The 18,145-nt window shown below is 42.5% G+C and overlaps 1 protein-coding gene across 1 annotated transcript in view; it reads left to right on the top strand.

The window, feature by feature from the left end:
- Nucleotides 1-17,896, top strand: part of MYH9 (myosin heavy chain 9) — a 71,790-nt gene extending 53,894 nt beyond the window's left edge. Inside the window, exons 19-41 of the mRNA XM_054058106.1 lie at nt 1-161; nt 644-752; nt 1,701-1,832; nt 2,483-2,689; nt 3,195-3,332; nt 3,830-3,953; nt 4,773-4,944; nt 5,528-5,740; nt 6,196-6,340; nt 6,863-7,069; nt 8,033-8,137; nt 9,345-9,497; nt 9,854-10,102; nt 10,598-10,810; nt 11,507-11,719; nt 12,079-12,240; nt 12,935-13,063; nt 13,405-13,493; nt 13,698-13,821; nt 14,933-15,141; nt 15,574-15,682; nt 15,999-16,171; nt 16,361-17,896. Coding sequence (XP_053914081.1) covers nt 1-161; nt 644-752; nt 1,701-1,832; nt 2,483-2,689; nt 3,195-3,332; nt 3,830-3,953; nt 4,773-4,944; nt 5,528-5,740; nt 6,196-6,340; nt 6,863-7,069; nt 8,033-8,137; nt 9,345-9,497; nt 9,854-10,102; nt 10,598-10,810; nt 11,507-11,719; nt 12,079-12,240; nt 12,935-13,063; nt 13,405-13,493; nt 13,698-13,821; nt 14,933-15,141; nt 15,574-15,682; nt 15,999-16,171; nt 16,361-16,478 — 3,654 coding nt within the window. The 3' untranslated portion in view covers nt 16,479-17,896. The remainder of the gene's footprint in view (nt 162-643; nt 753-1,700; nt 1,833-2,482; nt 2,690-3,194; nt 3,333-3,829; nt 3,954-4,772; nt 4,945-5,527; nt 5,741-6,195; nt 6,341-6,862; nt 7,070-8,032; nt 8,138-9,344; nt 9,498-9,853; nt 10,103-10,597; nt 10,811-11,506; nt 11,720-12,078; nt 12,241-12,934; nt 13,064-13,404; nt 13,494-13,697; nt 13,822-14,932; nt 15,142-15,573; nt 15,683-15,998; nt 16,172-16,360) is intronic.
- The last annotated feature ends 249 nt before the right edge of the window (nt 17,897-18,145 follow it).

Below are 18,145 nucleotides of genomic sequence, written 5' to 3'. Positions count from 1 at the left end.
ATCAAAGCATTGGAGCTGGATCCCAACCTTTACCGAATTGGACAGAGTAAAGTGTTTTTTAGAGCTGGAGTTCTTGCTCATCTTGAAGAAGAGAGAGACCTGAAGATTACAGATGTCATTATTGGCTTCCAAGCATGCTGCAGAGGCTACCTGGCCAGAAAGTAAGGACCATGTTTTGTAAAGTACATTATAAATATGTATTTCTCCCATTCAGGTACAAGTTTCTCTTCACAAGAAGTCAACTAGAAGGGGTTTTTTTGCCAGAAAGTCCATGATTTATTTGTTGTTTGTAACAGTTCATGGTTGGTTTAGGGCTTTCTGATCTCTGTAATGCTGGACTTTTGGCACCTGCAAGAAACTCCACGTGTTGTTATCTCACATACTACCAGAGCAGTAAAGTCTATTCCTCTGTATAGAAATACCGTACAGCAGGCAAAGATTTTGACAGAAGTGCTGCAACAAATGTGAAAATGAAAAGGTTTTAGTACAGTACCCAGCAGAAAAGTCTTGAAAAGATAGAGCAAGTCCACTGGAAAATTAGGGAACCTCCTAAAATAAAAATGTAGAGGTATCTATGAAAGCTCTTGGTGAAGGGAACTCTGTGCCACTGTGTTCCTTTGTCTAACCTCTGCTTACTTTGCAGAGCCTTTGCCAAGCGCCAGCAGCAATTGACAGCCATGAAAGTGCTTCAGAGGAACTGTGCCGCCTATTTGAAACTGCGGAACTGGCAATGGTGGAGGTTGTTCACCAAGGTAGTATTTTTCCCTCTGTAATTTTGACAGTTTGGTTGCAATTTCAGCTTCTCAGGTTAAACCAGAGCACAAAACCGATTTGTTCTACATTTGGGCTGCCTTGCAACTACACCTTGATTTGTTTGGGCAGAGAACATCATAGCATATTTTATGAATATGCAGTATGCGTGTATAAACCAAGGACAAGGCTATATCCAAGTAATGTTGTAGAAAAGTAGAAGTCATCTGTTAATGTTTTATGCCTAAGAAGAGTGAGAAGATTGCTTGCTTTGGTGATATGACACGTCAAAGAGTTGCTATGGCTAGTCGGTTTAGCTAGACAAGAACTGTTAATACGGGGATGGCTTGCCATCTCTTTCTCCAAGGTTGTAAGAGCAAAGGAAAAGCACTGGGGTCTCATCTTGCTGGTAGACTTTTAGATATTTTACCTTTATAAAGACAATGAACACGTGAAGAAATGGTCTCTTTTCAAATGTATGGGATTTCTTGCTTTTTAGCCAGGAGAGTTTGCAGCTAAGTGAGAGGTAAGAGCAGAGTTTAAACTTCTCTTTCTTATGAAATGACTTCTAAGGGGTTTCGATGGGGGAGCACAGAGATGGGTGTTGTTTATTTTTTGTTTATGCTGACCTAGCTGTGACGTTCCTCACTCTATGTCAACTTTTTTATTCTCTTGCTATTACTACTTAGACCTTGAGGGTCTGGAATTTACCCAGCCCTTTCCCGATGCAGCCCATCCTGGAGGAAAAATTAGGTAGACAGAAAATGTTTTGTTGACAGAGTAGTTGATATCTAGTCCTCTATGATCCTCCCAGTATCCTCAACAAAACAATTGGTCAGTTCTTCAAATATGACACTTACCTAAATTATTGTTTTATTCAATGCTTATCAAGTACCTGAGCATTTCCCTTGTTTATCATACATATCTCATTCCCTTGGCTTCCCTTTCAGGTGAAGCCCCTTCTGCAAGTAAGCAGACAGGAAGAGGAGATGATGGCCAAGGAAGAAGAACTAATGAAGGTCAAGGAGAAGCAGCTAGCTGCAGAAAATAGACTGAGTGAATTGGAGACCTTCCAGGCCCAGGTGAGTTTGCAAATCTCATGTGTAAAAGTCGTTCTGTCTACCTTATCAACTGCTTGAGAGCGCCTCCTTTGCTTTTTTTGGTCTGGTGGACAAGCTGCAGGATTCCAACTTGTTGAAATATGTGACTTGACTGCTGCCTTTTTCGATTTCCTTTGCCCTTCTTCCCAGCTCAGTTCCTCTAGCAGGTTATTTTGTAGAGTGCCCACCTATGCCATTCTATAGCTGCTATGTGAAGAAAATTCTCCTTTGGCTGAGTATTATAGCAAGCTGGTTGAATTCAACCTCGTCAATTTAATCCTTTTTGTTTGGAACACAGAAAGTAACAGCAGCATTTTTTTCTGTAGGGCTGATAATTCCTTGTGTTACTTTGGCAGGTGGAAACTAGAAAATCTCCTTATTCCTAATGGATATATACATAGAGAAATTTGTCAAGGCTACTATAATATGTGCTTGCAGTGCATGGTTTGTGAAGGAGAGCAAACACTTCAAAATGAAATTTTGATGTTTAGCTTTTGGTTCGCAGCAGGAGACTGCCGCAATGATTAAGACTAACTATGAAACACGGGCGTACATAACTTCACTTGACACAGATTGCTAAGTGCTTCGGTAGATTGGAGCTTGTCTTATTTCTGGCTGTGTCTCCAATGTAGCTAATGGCAGAGAAGATGCAGCTGCAGGAACAGTTGCAAGCAGAAACTGAACTCTGTGCTGAAGCTGAGGAGATAAGAGCCCGCCTGACAGCCAAGAAACAAGAACTAGAGGAGATATGTCATGACCTGGAAGCAAGGGTGGAGGAAGAGGAAGAACGGTGTCAACATCTGCAGGCTGAGAAGAAAAAAATGCAGCAAAACATCCAGGTAACGCCTTAGGAATGGTAGCTTTTATCAGTAAAGAGGATAGTAAGGTTTGGAGTGTTCTTTTCTCTCAGGTTGAAAGGAAACAGGAGAAAGAGAACCAAAACAAAAAGAAAGGAAAACCTGTCTGCAGAAATAGCAATAGAACACAGCGATTCTGATGCTGAGCCTGAGGCATTCAGTCAGTTATCTGGAATGAGCTGTTCCATTCTTAAAGATGAAGATGGTGGCCACTTGTCAAATAGTTAGACAAGTCTTTGCTTAAGCCAGTTGATGTAGGAGTGGTAGCATTCTTTGCAAAATAGCATTGTTTATTCATTTAGAAACTTTTTAGAATGCAGTATGTTGTATTAAGTCACCACAGAGGTGTGTTACATCTGGAAAGTACTAATGATACCCTTAAGGAAGGGTAAAGAAACCTTCCAAGTTCTGGTATTGCTACTGTGCTGTTACAGTAGTTAATGAGCAGCACTGACGAATGCCTTCCTTTTCTGTGGGTGTCGTGAAGGAACTAGAGGAACAGCTTGAAGAAGAGGAGAGTGCAAGACAGAAATTGCAGCTGGAAAAAGTGACCACAGAGGCCAAATTGAAGAAAATAGAAGAAGATGTGCTAGTTCTGGAAGATCAGAATCTCAAGTTGGCTAAGGTAAGACTCCTGCAGCTTGTTGCGCAGGATGAAGATGAACAGGTGTTTCTCCTGAAGCCACCCACTAAAGGCTGACCTTTCCCATATTATGAGAAAACTTATGAATGGGTTCAGTCTTGTCTTTGGCAGCTCTGACCTGAATTGTTTTGAAATTAGCTGCCTTACAGTATTCTTTACAAGTCAGTATTCTATGCTATTTAGATAGTCTTGACTAGGTAATGATCCAAGAGCAAGTGTTTTCTGATGCATTGTTATGCCAAGCGGTATGAAGTTATTTCATGAACAGACTTCTCTTTCAGTTTTGAAAAGGCTATCAAGCATGAATCTTTAAGTAAGCGCTTATTTGAATACCACTTGTAATCATGAAAGGATTTATTTCGTCTCAAGTTTCCTTGTAGCAGGAGTAGGAACTCATGATGTTGACATCTTTAAGCACATATTCTTTAATATCCTGTAATTTCAGCAACTGCTTTCACACTGCATTCTCAATTCTACAGGAAAAGAAACTGTTGGAAGACAGAATATCTGAATTTACAACAAACCTGACAGAGGAAGAGGAGAAATCTAAGAGTTTAGCCAAACTCAAGAATAAGCATGAGGCCATGATCACAGATCTTGAAGGTGATTTCAGTTTTGGTGTTTGTTTTTTTTAAAAGAAGATCCTGCAAAGGACTTACCTGTTTAGTTTTAGGTGGTTTGTTGTTAAAATTTGTTGAACTTCAGATTCATTTCTAGAGTTTTGGTCCTCTCCAGTTTCTGAGGGGTTAAAAATCAGTCTATAGGGTGTATGCTATTGATTGGTTTGATAGAGCTGTTCAGTGGCTGGCTGAAGGTTATGTGCCTTGTCAGCTGAGCCCTTGATCTAAATAAAAGTCCTCTCCAAAGCAGCAGGCCAATGGAGAAGAGAGGCTGGTTCTCTTTCTTCTCCTGCTGTGGAAGTGTCTCCACTTTTCTACTTCCAGCAGTATCAAACTGTCAGGGTTAGCGCTGTTTCTAATATCCTTTTTGCACAAGTTCTTCGGAGTTCAAGCTAGAGGCATTTCATTTGGAGACTGCCTAGGGTAACACAGCAGGAGCCAGCTTATTTAGTTTCGGTAAAGGGAGAGCAGACCTTGTGTTCAGCATCACTTAATGAGTGCTTATGCTTGGGTGGTATGGGTGCTGGGGGACACTTTCGTTGCTTTTTTACAGTGAAAGGGTGGAAGGAGGTTTGGCCCTAAGATGAGGGAAAGGGAAATTGCCCAGGTATATTTTGAATGCAAACTATGGGAGTAGCTGCCATGAATAGATCCTGACAGAATAATGCATTCCAGCTATAGATTGGGTAGTTGTATTGTTAGGAGAGAAGCTGTTGCTTAAGTAGCTTTGTTTTCTGTGCTTGTACAATGTTCTTTGAGTGTGTGTCACCTGTGTAACTTAATATGTCTCTGTCTCCATCAGAACGTCTGCGACGTGAGGAAAAGCAGAGGCAAGAATTGGAAAAGACCCGTCGAAAGCTTGAAGGAGACTCCACTGATCTGCATGACCAGATTGCTGAGCTGCAGGCTCAGATTGCAGAACTCAAAATGCAGCTGGCCAAGAAGGAAGAGGAGCTGCAGGCAGCGTTAGCTAGGTGAGAACCTGACCTTCAGGGTTCAGGGACTGCCAGGTTGGGAAGTATTTCTTGTCTTGTGTCACTTTGGAATAGGGACTAAATAGAATCTGTGGCTGTTGTATATCAGCCTGCGGACTGTTAAGATCCGTGTCGTCAGCATCAGAGTTCTTTGCTGCTCACTGCCGCGTTCTCTGTACAGAACTAGGCTATGAATGCAGTGTGCACTGCACACATTTCACTGTAGCACTAAGTTTTCTGGCAGAGTTAAAAAGTAGTTGCAACACACTGTCTCTGTAGTAGTTGCTATATTCATCTATTCAGTAAAGTGCTCGGTTCGCAGTATAAAATGGTGCTTTCTCTTCTGCTTTCTTCTGTTGTCAGTCTCTCTCTGTCCCCTTATTTAAGGTAAGTAGTTGTGCTCTCTCAAGTATTGGTAAATAGAACTTAGGATCTGTGGATGATATAGGGACCAAAGTTTGAATGTCATGTTGTAGAGCTGACCAATACCAGCATTTTTCTTGATTTTTCTTGTTAGGACAGCTGGTATTAATTTACATATGGCTTAAGTCTGGCTCTGACCAAAACTCTATGTTGAACACAGGGTGGAAGAAGAGGCAGCTCAGAAGAACATGGCCCTGAAGAAGATCAGGGAACTCGAGTCCCAGATCACTGAGCTGCAGGAAGACCTGGAGTCAGAGAGAGCATCTAGGAATAAAGCTGAAAAACAGAAGCGGGATCTGGGAGAAGAACTGGAAGCATTGAAAACAGAGCTAGAAGACACGCTAGATTCTACAGCTGCTCAGCAGGAGCTGAGGTATCTCCAAAATGTCACGGTGTTGTGTTATTTGGTTTTAGTTTTGACTTTTTAAATAAATGCCCCATCAAGTCTCTTACCAAAGCAAGTCTTTGCCTTTATCGGAGTAGGCTGGTTGGCTGGTTAGCAGCCTCAGTAACTACAGAAGGAGGTAGTATGCAAGCTGTAGTGCATTACCTCATCTGATGTAAGAAAGTTAATTTGCTCGCTAACCATAGTGTTAACAGATACTCCTGAAACATTCGTATTTTCAGGCTATGACTTCTTAGGCTGAAAGTAACGCTGCCAGCTTGTGCTTAGGAAGGGTGCAATGCTAAGTTCTAACTTTGAAAAATGTCTTTATAGCTGGTAGGACTAAACAGACCTTGCCATTTTTCTACAGTAGAGATTCTGCTGATGGATATAGATGTTTGATTCTCTCCTTGGCATCTAAATGCTATTTGTGAATTTTACAGGTCAAAGAGAGAACAAGAAGTAACAGTTTTGAAGAAGACCCTTGAAGAGGAGGCAAAGACTCACGAGGCTCAGATACAAGAGATAAGGCAGAAACATTCACAAGCTATTGAAGAGCTGGCAGAGCAGTTAGAACAAACCAAACGGGTATGTGGAACAGAAAACACAAGGCCAAAGCAGTCCGTCCCCCTGAAATGATAGCTGCTCTGTGACTATCTTAAAGCTGCAGAAGAACATGAGGAGTTCATGATACTAGGCTTCTGATACATGTGCTCTTCTTCTCTTGGTAGATTATTTTTCACTATAAAACATACATGGAATAGCTTTAAATAGTTACATTAATTCTTTTTTCCTACCAGGCATGTTATACTGCATAGCCAAGACTTTCTTGAAAAGCTAGCATTTGGCTTAATTTGACCCTTAATTTGGAGATCTGGTGTTGCAAGACTATCTCCTCTATTGTCTTCTCTGATTGTTAGATTGTGTCTTATAAATGACAGGCTGTTCCAACTGGTTTTTTTTCTGAGTGAGCATGAGTAATTATGCTGCTAAACATGCAACTTGAGCTTGCTTGTTGGGAGAAAAAAAATATATACTCAGTGGTAGGATCCTGACATATCTAAAGTCTAAGGGGTTTTGCTGTTTGGTTTCTTTTTACCCCCTCTTCAGGTCAAAGCAAATCTTGAAAAAGCAAAACAAGCTCTGGAAAGTGAGAGGGCTGAGCTGTCCAATGAGGTGAAGGTTCTTCTGCAAGGCAAAGGGGATGCTGAGCACAAGAGGAAAAAAGTAGAAACTCAGCTCCAAGAGCTGCAGGTGAAATTTACAGAAGGCGAAAGAGTGAAAGCCGAACTGGCTGAAAGGGTTAACAAATTGCAGGTGAGTGGCATGGGTTTTCCTGATGTATTTTTAGCTTCTCATTTAGCTCAGAGCTAGAGAAGAAAAGGTTGTAGGATGGTACCTCCCCATAGCTCAAAAATCTTGTTCCTCCTGAGGACCAAACAAAAAGCGAATCCATAGTCTGCTTCTCAAAGACTGTGCAAACTCCTTGACTCATTGCCAGGGCAGAACATTTGGATTAGTGTCGCTTATAATGAGCAGCCCTAAGATGGTGAACTAACTGTTGCCATTTGAGTTTTGTAGACCTTAAAGTATCAGCATGTCTGCTCCCCTTCAGCACGCTGCAGTTTGTACAGTGCAATTCTGTAAATGTTCAGCTGCTTGTGGACTCAGAGTGGCACAGACAGACGGATGATTGTGTAACTATTTTGGAAGACAGTGTCTTGAAGCTTTGTAATGTGGTTGATGGTGATGAGGGGTGGCCCAAGGGTGATGTGGAAATTTAGGGTTTGCTCCTCCTTTCTTCAAGGGAACAAAACAATCCCTTTGATTCACACAGAGCATTGTCTACTGGCTTCTCCTTTATGAAGGGATGTCATTAAAAGTTTTGCATTATCTTTGGAAGTGCGAAAATGTAACTTTAAGACTCTAAATATAGGCCTGAAGCAAAGAGTATAAAATAAAAGCAAGTGAGTTTAAGAGAAGCTCTTAAAATTCTTCTGAGGCTGTCTAAAGTTTCATATAGGCCTTAAAAAAATGAAACCAATGAAAACTAGAAGGCTGTTGCAACAGAGGTGATCCCAACTAAAAATCTCTTTTTAACTTCTCATGTTTCATCCCTGGGACTTTGGAAATGATGCATTAATTCCTGAGAGATTCTATACATGCATTACTGTTGAGAGGTGCCATGGTTTTCACTATTGGGTCTCATAACTGCTCACCTGTTCCTGACTTTGTTTTTGCCAATGCATTTAATAACTGATATTCTCATCTCTCCTTCAGGTCGAGTTGGACAATGTCACAGGTCTTTTGAACCAATCTGACAGCAAATCAATCAAATTAGCAAAGGATTTCTCTGCTATGGAATCACAGCTTCAGGATACACAGGTGAGAGCTTTGGAAGCCAGGGCATCTGTGTGTGGTGCAGCCAGTGTCCATTACACATTCTTGAAGTGAGAAATCAATCTGAACACCATTGCATAGTGGATATGAAACACTTGAAAAAATTGTGTCTGGCTTTTTTGCTAAGGGGTTATATTGCATGGTACTGAGAGCATTTCCACAGAAACAAGCTGTGTATCTTCCAGTTCCTCAGTATGTGGAATATATATGACTTTCCCTGTATGAGATTTAGAAGTCCTCCTTTATTACCTTTCTGCTTGAGAGCTCTTTAATGCTAGAAATGCACTGGAATGCTAGGGTCTTGTTTGAGAGCTTCATAGTCAAGTATTTGGCAGGGTTTTTATTTCCAGTAAATTTGTAAAGTTAAGCAGAAAATTTTATTTCCCAGTGGATTTTGGAAAAGTGCAAGATTCAAATAACTTGGTATTTTTTCAGGAAAAAGTCATGCTTAGTCTTATACTTTGGGATAAAACGGTCATTTACAGTTAATAGAATATGTCTTTCTTGGTAAAGCATGGAATACCAAGCAGAAGATTGGAAGAGAAAGGAAGAGTGTGCCAAACCTCAGATACTAAGAAACCTTGAACAGTCATTAATGTTCTGTCTACTCATTACTCTTTTCAAAAACAGACTCAAAGATAGTGTGCAATACAAAAATTATGTGCTAGTTTGAAGACTGGTTTTAGAAGTCTCAACAGATACTTCAACTCAAGAACTGACAGCATAAGTCAAGAAACGTTCTCGGTGCCTTAAGTTGGTAAATGACCAGTGTCTTACGACCGACGTTGTTTTTAACCAGGCTAAATCACTTGAGCCTGTTGTCAGTTTCTTTGATACTTGACTATGAGAAAGTCATGTAGCAGTACAGTCATGCTGTTGTTGGGAAAGGTTTGAATGCTTCATATGCTACTTGGAGGACTCTAGAAAGGACCATGGATGTCTTATGTGGTGAAGTAGCATACTTTAATCATTAGCATGTAAAAGAGAATAGAACCTTATGAATACTTTGTTTCTATACTGACTTGCTGGGAGACAATAAATTAAATTCTGTCTTTGGTTGTCTTATCTGTGAAATAAGTTGCGTACTTAAACTCAACTTGAAAAGTACTTGTTCTGGAGGGTGTGGGTGAGGATTGTGGGGCTTTAAAGCCAAGGAGCAGTGCTGAATTCCACTGGGCTGTTTGCTTTATAGGAGCTGCTGCAGGAGGAGACTCGCCTAAAACTGAGCCTCAGCACTAAGCTGAAGCAGATGGAGGATGAGAAGAACAGTCTCAAGGAGCAACTGGAAGAAGAAGAGGAGACAAAAAGAAACCTGGAGAAACAGATCTCTGTTCTTCAGCAACAGGTACGGGATCTGCAGCCCATAAACCAGTGACTTTTGAGAGAAAAAGTGAGGGTCTGCCTTGAGGGAAGTAAAATCTAAATGCAGAATTGACTCGAATAACAGAACATTTCCTGGCAAAGGGTGATCCTGCTGATCTGGGTGAGAGAAGAAATGAAGAGTTCTCGATGATAATCCTAGAAGCTGCTTGTAGATGTCTATCCAGGAATCCTTCGGGAATTCAGTCATATAATATTATTTGAGGAGGGAGTAATATCTTCAGAAAAGGGCAGACTTATTTCCTCAACTTCTGGTGGCAGTAAACTACATATAGAGTTGTCTGTGGTGTGACTTCATGTGCCATCTTTTCTGTCCTGCAGGCAATAGATGCAAAGAAGAAGATGGATGATGGTCTGGGCTGCCTTGAATCAGCAGAAGAAGCCAGGAAGAAGCTGCAGAAGGACTTGGAGGCCTTGAGCCAGCGTTATGAGGAGAAGACAGCTGCATATGACAAGCTGGAAAAAACAAAGACCCGCCTGCAGCAAGAGCTGGATGACCTCGCTGTGGACCTCGATCATCAGCGGCAGATTGTTTCTAACCTAGAGAAGAAGCAGAAGAAGTTTGATCAGGTATGACTTCAGTCACTGGACATTCAATAGGTGCATCTTATTGGCAGGCCTGCTTTAAAAATACCTAAGCAGTGCTGCATGGAGAATGCATATTTATTTCTGAACTAAGGCATAGCGTATTGAGTGGAGAAATAACCTTTATAGAAGTAAATTAATTCTGTTCCATGCATAAAAATTTTAGTGATGCTCCTTTTCCCAAAGGAATAACATTTATTTCTAGTCCGAGATCAAGTTCAAAGTGGCATTTGCAAATCATCTTTGAGAGAAAGTTGGAAATAATAGGTTGGAGGCCTAGGGAATCAAAAGTTTGTTCACTTGGGGTCATCACAGTTATTAAAAGTGTGATTATATGCTTCAGTCTTTGAAGCTGCATTTTCTTGATTCCTTTTGCCTACGGCAGAAGCCTAAAAAGAAGGTACTAACGGAAAGATACGTGTTTACCTTGTTAGAAAATTGTCAGTAATTTCTCAGAATACTGATGCTGTGCTCTTGTAGCTATTGGCAGAGGAGAAGAACATCTCTGCCAAGTATGCAGAAGAACGGGACCGCGCTGAGGCAGAAGCCCGCGAGAAGGAGACTAAGGCCCTCTCCTTGGCCAGAGCCCTAGAAGAAGCCATAGAGCAGAAAGCTGAGCTGGAACGAATCAATAAGCAGTTCCGTGCAGAGATGGAAGACCTGATGAGTTCAAAGGACGATGTTGGGAAAAGTGTAAGTATGAAGTTAAAATATCTGGGCAGGAAATGTCAAACAGGTGATAGTGTTACTTTAATACTGCAAGGAGCTTATCCTAGTGTGAATGTGGAGTAATGTAGTAGAGGATGCTGGGTGTATTAAGTTTGTGAATATTATATTTGTATTACATTAGTTAAGTGGGAAAGATGGGTTGTAAGAGCCTGAAAATGACCCAAATAAGGTAATGGCAAGCTACAAATTAGCTGCTACTGTTGTGGCAGATATAAGGGTATGGGGTGAGCCTGATATGTAAAATACAGGATTAGCCAGGCAATGGAAGGCAGTAACCCAACTATTTCAAGACAAAAAATGTTATGATAAGCAGAAAGGAAAAGAAGAAATTCAGGGGCTAAAAATTCTTGAATTCTATCAGAACCAGAGGTCTGCAGCTCTGATAAGTCTGCACTAGGTCTGGACTGGGCTAACAAATGTTTCTTTCTCTCCACCATCACGCATACGTGACTAGAATTTATATGTAATCGTGATTCATACTGGCAGCTTGCAGGTGTGCAAGCAGCTGGCTTTGAGGGGTATCTGCCCTCATACAAGGGACAGGTGCAGTGTTCTTATATCCCATCTTATATGAATGGCTGCTCTTAGATTTTTTTGCTCTTAAAATGAATGAAATTGTCTGCACTTTGAGGAAACCTCATGTGTGGTACTGTTGTGTAGGTCCATGAGCTGGAGAAGGCTAAGCGAGCCCTGGAGCAGCAGGTGGAGGAGATGAAGACACAGCTGGAAGAGCTGGAGGATGAACTGCAGGCCACGGAGGATGCCAAACTGCGACTAGAAGTGAACCAACAGGCCATGAAGGCACAGTTTGACCGGGACCTCCAGGGTCGTGATGAACAGAATGAGGAGAAGAAGAAACAGCTGATTAGACAAGTAAGAATTGCTCTGTAAATCCTAAAAGTGTTCCATACACAAAGGCACTTGTGTCCCAAAGTGGTTAGGCAGTCACTGCCAGTTCATAGGTTCTTGTTAATGGTGACTCTCCAGGCAGCACTGCAAAGCTGTGAGAGCCTTTACCCCTTGTGTGTGTGATTGTTTAAACAGCTTTTGTCTATCAAAGGGGCCCGTGTAGCTCGCTTTATTAGTGAGGAATGTTAACCCCATCACCCTGCCAGGAAGAATAAAAACAAGTCACATGCTTGCACTTGCATACAGTTTGAAATGGAGATGTGAAAACTAGCTGTTGGTAAATCAAGGAGCTGAAACACTGATGCCTGTATTTCCCTGTACAGGTGCGGGAGATGGAGGTGGAATTGGAAGATGAACGAAAACAGCGCTCCATTGCTGTGGCTGCCAGGAAGAAGTTAGAGATGGACCTGAAGGATTTGGAAGGCCATATAGACACGGCTAACAAGAATCGCGAGGAGGCCATCAAGCAGCTCCGCAAACTGCAGGTGAGACTGTAACTGTTTTAATTGTCAGTGTAGAACATTTACGGGGAAATGGGATACAAGATTTCACCTTGTGAGACCCCTGTATCAGTGTCACAATGGCAGTGGACTTTGTAGTGTTTTACTGCAAAAGATTTGTTGGCATTTCGAATATTCTAATCCTGATCTGCCTGTTTAATCCCTGGGAGATAAGCTGTAGGGAAGTCCACACTAGTCCTTGCCTCATATCAGTGCTTTTGGGAAGGATTACAGAGCTGTAAAGCCAGAGGGACTTGAATATCTTTTAGGCCTTCTCCTGCCCCAAAACAGTTCTGCTTTGCTTTTGTAATTCCTACAGGCATTCGTCTGATCTGTTCTTAGGAAAAAACTCCAAATCCTCCCTAGAGTGTCCATTCCATTGCTTCATCAGAATGGTTCTTGCACCCTTCCTTTCCCCCTCCCTATGTCTGACAAGATTTTTTTTCCTTCTGCTATTTAAGCAATCTTGTTTGCTTCCATTACTATTTTTCCTTGTTACTTGTGAAATGGGAAAAGGATGATTCCTTTGGTTTTACAGGAGCCTTTCTGGTAACTGAAGATTAATGAATCCCTGTTTCCCTTTTTCCTCTGTGTTTCCCGTAGAACAAACAAACCCAATTTGTTAATGTGAATGCTCTGAAATTCATCCTTTTTTTTTTTTTCTGTTCTCCCTTTTCAGGCACAAATGAAGGATTACATGCGGGAACTGGAGGACACACGTACTTCCAGAGAAGAGATCTTGGCACAGGCCAAAGAAAATGAGAAGAAGTTGAAGAGCATGGAGGCAGAGATGATCCAATTGCAGGAGGTAATGGAATATGCATGCAAGTCAAGGGTTTGTTTGTTTTCTTTGGCCAAGAACTAGGTGTAGCAGTCTAAGCTCTAGTGGTTATTTCCTTTCTTCTATACTTCGTGCTCTGCTCAAATATGAGGTCCACTTAAAAATGCAGAATTTGGCCCTTTCTTGAACAGCTGTAGTAGGAATGTACAAAACAAAGGAAGCTGTAGGGTGGGCAGGGAACAGACCAAGTCTTATAATTAAGTCTGGATCTAGCTAGAGACCATACCACCCATTACCAGTAACTACTTTTTCCAATGCTGCATTAATTGGTAGCTTCCCATTGGATCACTGTCTTGTTTTCATTCCAGGAACTTGCAGCTGCTGAGCGTGCCAAGCGCCAAGCCCAGCAAGAAAGGGATGAGCTGGCTGATGAGATTGCCAACAACAGTGGTAAAGGGTGAGTAATGTTCCCTGTTTAAGGGTGGAGGAGCTGGTTTGAGAAAATACAATTCTTCACAGGCTGTTATTTTTATATAGACTACGGCATGCACTGTATCTCCTCTGCTTTTGAAAGACTGAGCTTCTTTTGTAAAATTAGAAGTGGTGAATTTTCCCCGAGGCATTAACGCCACCAACACTGTTTTAATGATTCTGTATATAGAGCACTGGCCATGGAGGAAAAGAGACGCCTGGAGGCCCGGATAGCTCAGCTGGAGGAGGAGTTAGAAGAAGAACAGGGCAACACAGAGATAATCAATGACCGGCTCAAGAAGGCAAATCTTCAGGTACCTGTTCAGACTGTGTGTTCTAGCAGAGGTTCTTTTGTCTCTGTAAATTGTTAAACTGCATTCTGAGTAATGCCAGGTGCTGCTTTGTGTATGGCGCAGACCCTCAGAAGTCTGTAGGTGTGAGCAAGTTGAAACACCTGAATACCACAATACAGAAAATATGGTGGGCAGTCAGAGCTGATGTTAACTCACTGCTTTTGACCCTTGAAATCAATCACTGGGCAGATGGAACAATCTCTCAAATTTATTTAAAACAACAACACGAACCAAACAACCCCCCCAGACCTCCTAGTCCCTTTTTTTTTTTGTATTAAGGGATTATGAGAAAGATGATCTGCAGCATGCTGCTCCAAATTGGCATGACTAACTGTGGCACAGTGTTTTTGGAAAATTACTTTTCGGCCAGTTCTATGCTGCTTCAAATGGACTTACCATATGGAATTTGTTAGGCTGCTATAGAAACCACGATCTTAATCTGCCTGTGTTCTGCCATATTTTATCTGTCCAACTTTGAGAATCAGGCATGTTGTTTTCTTAGCGCTCCAAAGCCAAGGAGCTAGGCTGGTAGTTTTCCAAATGGCTTGTTCACTCTGGTGGATGAGAGCATAGTTCTCTACTCGGTTAACTGTCAGCCAGAGCCCTGGCTTGGAAGTGGACTGAGTTCTTGCCCTTTCACCTTTGAAAATCAGTATTTTTAAGCCTTTCGGTAGTGGAATTAGACAGACAGCAAATAAATGATAAATTAGTAAAGCACTTGTGTTAGATCCACTTGCCTCAGGATTTTTGTAATTCACTGAGACTGATAATTACTGTGTTAAGTGTCAAACCATGGCCTTTGCCCCAGAAAGCACTGGGCGCGATTGGCAAGTTTAGCCCTAAGAGGAAGTTGATAAACCTGTTATTCAAGGAATTACTTTGAAAATCTGGGTAAACGAACACATTTGGAGAAGTGCCCTGCCTATAGACAGCTCTGCCTGCATCATAGTTATTCCAGGTATTCAGCCCACCCCCAGGGTCCTTCTCCTTTGCGTGTCAGCATGTGTCTGAGAAATAAGTTAGCCTTTCAGGCTGGAGCGCTCAATATGCTGAGTGCTGCTTCTCTCTGCAGATTGATCAGATGAATGCCGACCTGAATGCTGAGCGTAGCAACGCACAGAAGAATGAGAATGCTCGCCAGCAGATGGAGCGCCAGAATAAGGAGCTTAAGCTTAAACTGCAGGAGATGGAGAGCGCAGTGAAGTCCAAGTACAAGGCTACGATCACGGCTTTGGAAGCAAAGATAGCGCAGCTGGAAGAGCAGTTAGACATGGAGACAAAGTATGTCCTAGTAGAAACTCTGTCTGTTTCACAAGCCTCCAACCCTCTCTGGGATTTTAAGCTCTTCTCAACAATTCTGGTTTGTTTAAGTGAGGGCTTTATCCTATGTACACTGGCTTGTACCGAAGTAAGGTCTTGGCAAACCTGTTTTTTTTACTGTAAAGACATCTAGCTTCTTCCAGATTTAACCACTCGTAAAATTGCTGCTGTGATACACTTGCTGTCCCTCTGTAGCTTCGGGAATGGTCATATCTGTGTGACATCACTGTCTTCTGTTCATTTCTGGGAAACCTTGCCTCCTATCTCCTTTGTTTCCAAGTTAGGAGGACTTTTGTTATCTTTTTTTTGGTTTTAACTTGTCCATGTCGTTTCATCTTGTTGGGGACAACGGGAGAGAAGTTCTTCTCTGAGCATCGCTGTATTTCTGTATAGGGAACGCCAGGCTGCCAGCAAGCAGGTGCGCCGTGCCGAGAAGAAGCTGAAAGATATCTTGCTGCAGGTGGATGATGAGAGGCGTAATGCTGAGCAATTCAAAGATCAGGTGTGTATAGTTACTGGCAGCATTGGTGAGTCTTTTGGTGGGAGGATTTCCCATCTACGACAAAGGCATCACCTACATCTAAGAGGGCTCTAGCATTAATCTTCCTGTGGATCTCCCTTCTTTTCCCTCAGTGTAATAATTACAAGATGATACAGATGAAAATGTAGTGCTTTTGAGGAAAAGCTTGAAGCTGTCAAGTCCTAGGCAGCTCCATTCAGAAAGGAAAGAGGGGGCTTGGAAAACTTTTTTTTGCTGCTCTAACTACTACGCTGTAATTCTGGGAAACACAAATCTCTTTTTTCCCATACACACTCAGGCGGACAAAGCAAACATACGCTTGAAGCAGCTAAAACGCCAGCTTGAGGAAGCAGAAGAGGAAGCCCAGCGAGCCAATGCATCCCGTCGGAAGCTCCAGCGTGAGCTGGAGGATGCCACTGAAACGGCTGATGCAATGAACAGAGAAGTCAGCTCCCTGAAGAGCAAACTCAGGTAAGGCCAAGCATTTGGTGCAGTACCTTGGCAGCCAGTCTGGCATTGTCCTGCTGTAACTGCCCGCAGTGGCAGCTGCCTACAGCAAATAGCACTGCCAGGTACTTCTCTGCCTTTTTCCAAAGCCTGCCCGGTCAGGTGAATACATTGAAACCTTGTGTTGCTGACACGCTGTCTGTCCTTCCCTAGGCGTGGAGACATGCCCTTTGTCATGACACGCCGAATTGTCAGGAAGGGTGCAGGAGAGTGCTCCGATGAGGAAGTGGACGGCAAGGCAGATGCGGGTGATGCCAAAGCTACTGAATAAGTCCTCCCATTTTACCCAGGTTACACATGATGGAGTGACCCATCCACCTTCCCCTCTTCCACTGGACTTTCAGCAAACCCTCTCCTCCTAAATTGGCTGGGAATCTGCAGAGCAAGCCCAGTTCTGTGTATCTGGAGCCATCGGGCATATGTGTTCCTAGTTTCCTACACTTTCCAGTTTCCTAATCCTCTTTGTATTTAATGCCAAAGAGTCGGGGCTCTGAAATCTGACCAGCAGTTTGGCCACTACAAAGGCCTGTAGAACTGTCTGTGCCATGTCTGCTGGTGAATCCTTACACAGGGGATCCTTGGATCCTTAGAGGGAGTGGGGTTAGGGAAAGATTATTTTTGCTGTAAATCTCCTTTTGTCTTTGATTCTAGCTGCAGGGAAGCTCCTTCCTGTATTCTTTCCCCTCCCTCTTTGTTTGCTTTCGGCAATCGTATTCAGTGACCTCAGACTTCTGCCTCTCTTAATCTGCCCACCCACATGGTTTGGGAGCAGTTTCAGGAAAAACGGTGTGCTTTGGCCATGGCAATTTGCCCTTTCTTCTTTCACACATTTCCAGGGAAGGGTGAAGAGGGAAGCTCTTCTTGGGACCAGTTACCTGGAGGACTTGCCAAAGTTGTCTTTTTTTTTTTTTTTTTTTCCCTTTGTTCTCTTATTTTTTACTGTCTGGACAGATCTCTCTGAAGTGCAATGATGTCCTGTTAGTGTTTCTGCCTCTGAGCGGTTTCATCTAAGGTAGCGTGGACCAGTAGTTAATGACAGGCTGGGAAAGCAGAACAATGTCCTTGTGCTTGTCTGAGAATCTCTGGGGGACCAAATATATTTAATGGTAATAGACAGAATCTAGGGGAATTTAATAGGGTAGTGGGCAGAGGGTGGGGATAAGGGGAGGGAAATCCCTCTTTTATTGACATGTCCAAGCCTCTTGCACCTGCTCTGTATCCAGGGGTTGGGATTAGTTATTGTGCACCATTGACTAAGAGTATATTAAAAACCCTTTAATCTGCACAGATGTATGTAAGGCCTTTGTATCTCTCCTAATAAGTAATTAAGAAAAAAATAAAGGTCTTTATCACTGCCTTTCTATTGGGACCATGGTTATATAGAGATAGTCTTTACTTTTCTACACCGTACACTGGTTGCTGGATTTACCTGTATTCTTAACCATATTGTATATGCTGCATTTAGACCTACTTACGAGCAAAGTAAAAATAATTAAAGATGAAGCGCCATACTGTATGCCTGAAGCGCTCTAAATGCAGGAGCATCCTGTCCCAATTGCTGTCACAAAAGAAGTTTAATTTTGTTTTTATATAATAAAAGTGCCTTAGCATGTGCCTCAGCTGCGTGTCACCACTACAGTCAGTAATGGTTTATTGGTGCTCCACTGATGTTACCAATAAAGATTATCCATGTGCTGCAGTCCGTGTGCGTGTGTTGCCGTTCCCTCTCTTCCCAGGTGCAGCGAAGACCATACATATCGCCTCCACAGGTAGTGGCTGCGCTGTTGGAGCATCAGCCTGTCCTGTCAGCTGTGCTGCAGACCACCTCTCACGCCAAGTGACTCTCCGTAGCTAAAATCGGTTGTTACGGTACCCGCAGTGTGTCGCCGAGGCAGGTGCCAATGGTGGCCAACACTGCGGATTTTGGAGGAGGACAAT

This window comes from Cuculus canorus, chromosome 1, assembly GCF_017976375.1.
Source record: "Cuculus canorus isolate bCucCan1 chromosome 1, bCucCan1.pri, whole genome shotgun sequence".
NCBI lineage: Eukaryota > Metazoa > Chordata > Aves > Cuculiformes > Cuculidae > Cuculus > Cuculus canorus.
Note: the sequence above shows the minus strand (reverse complement) of the source record. Positions and strands in the feature narration are given on the sequence as shown.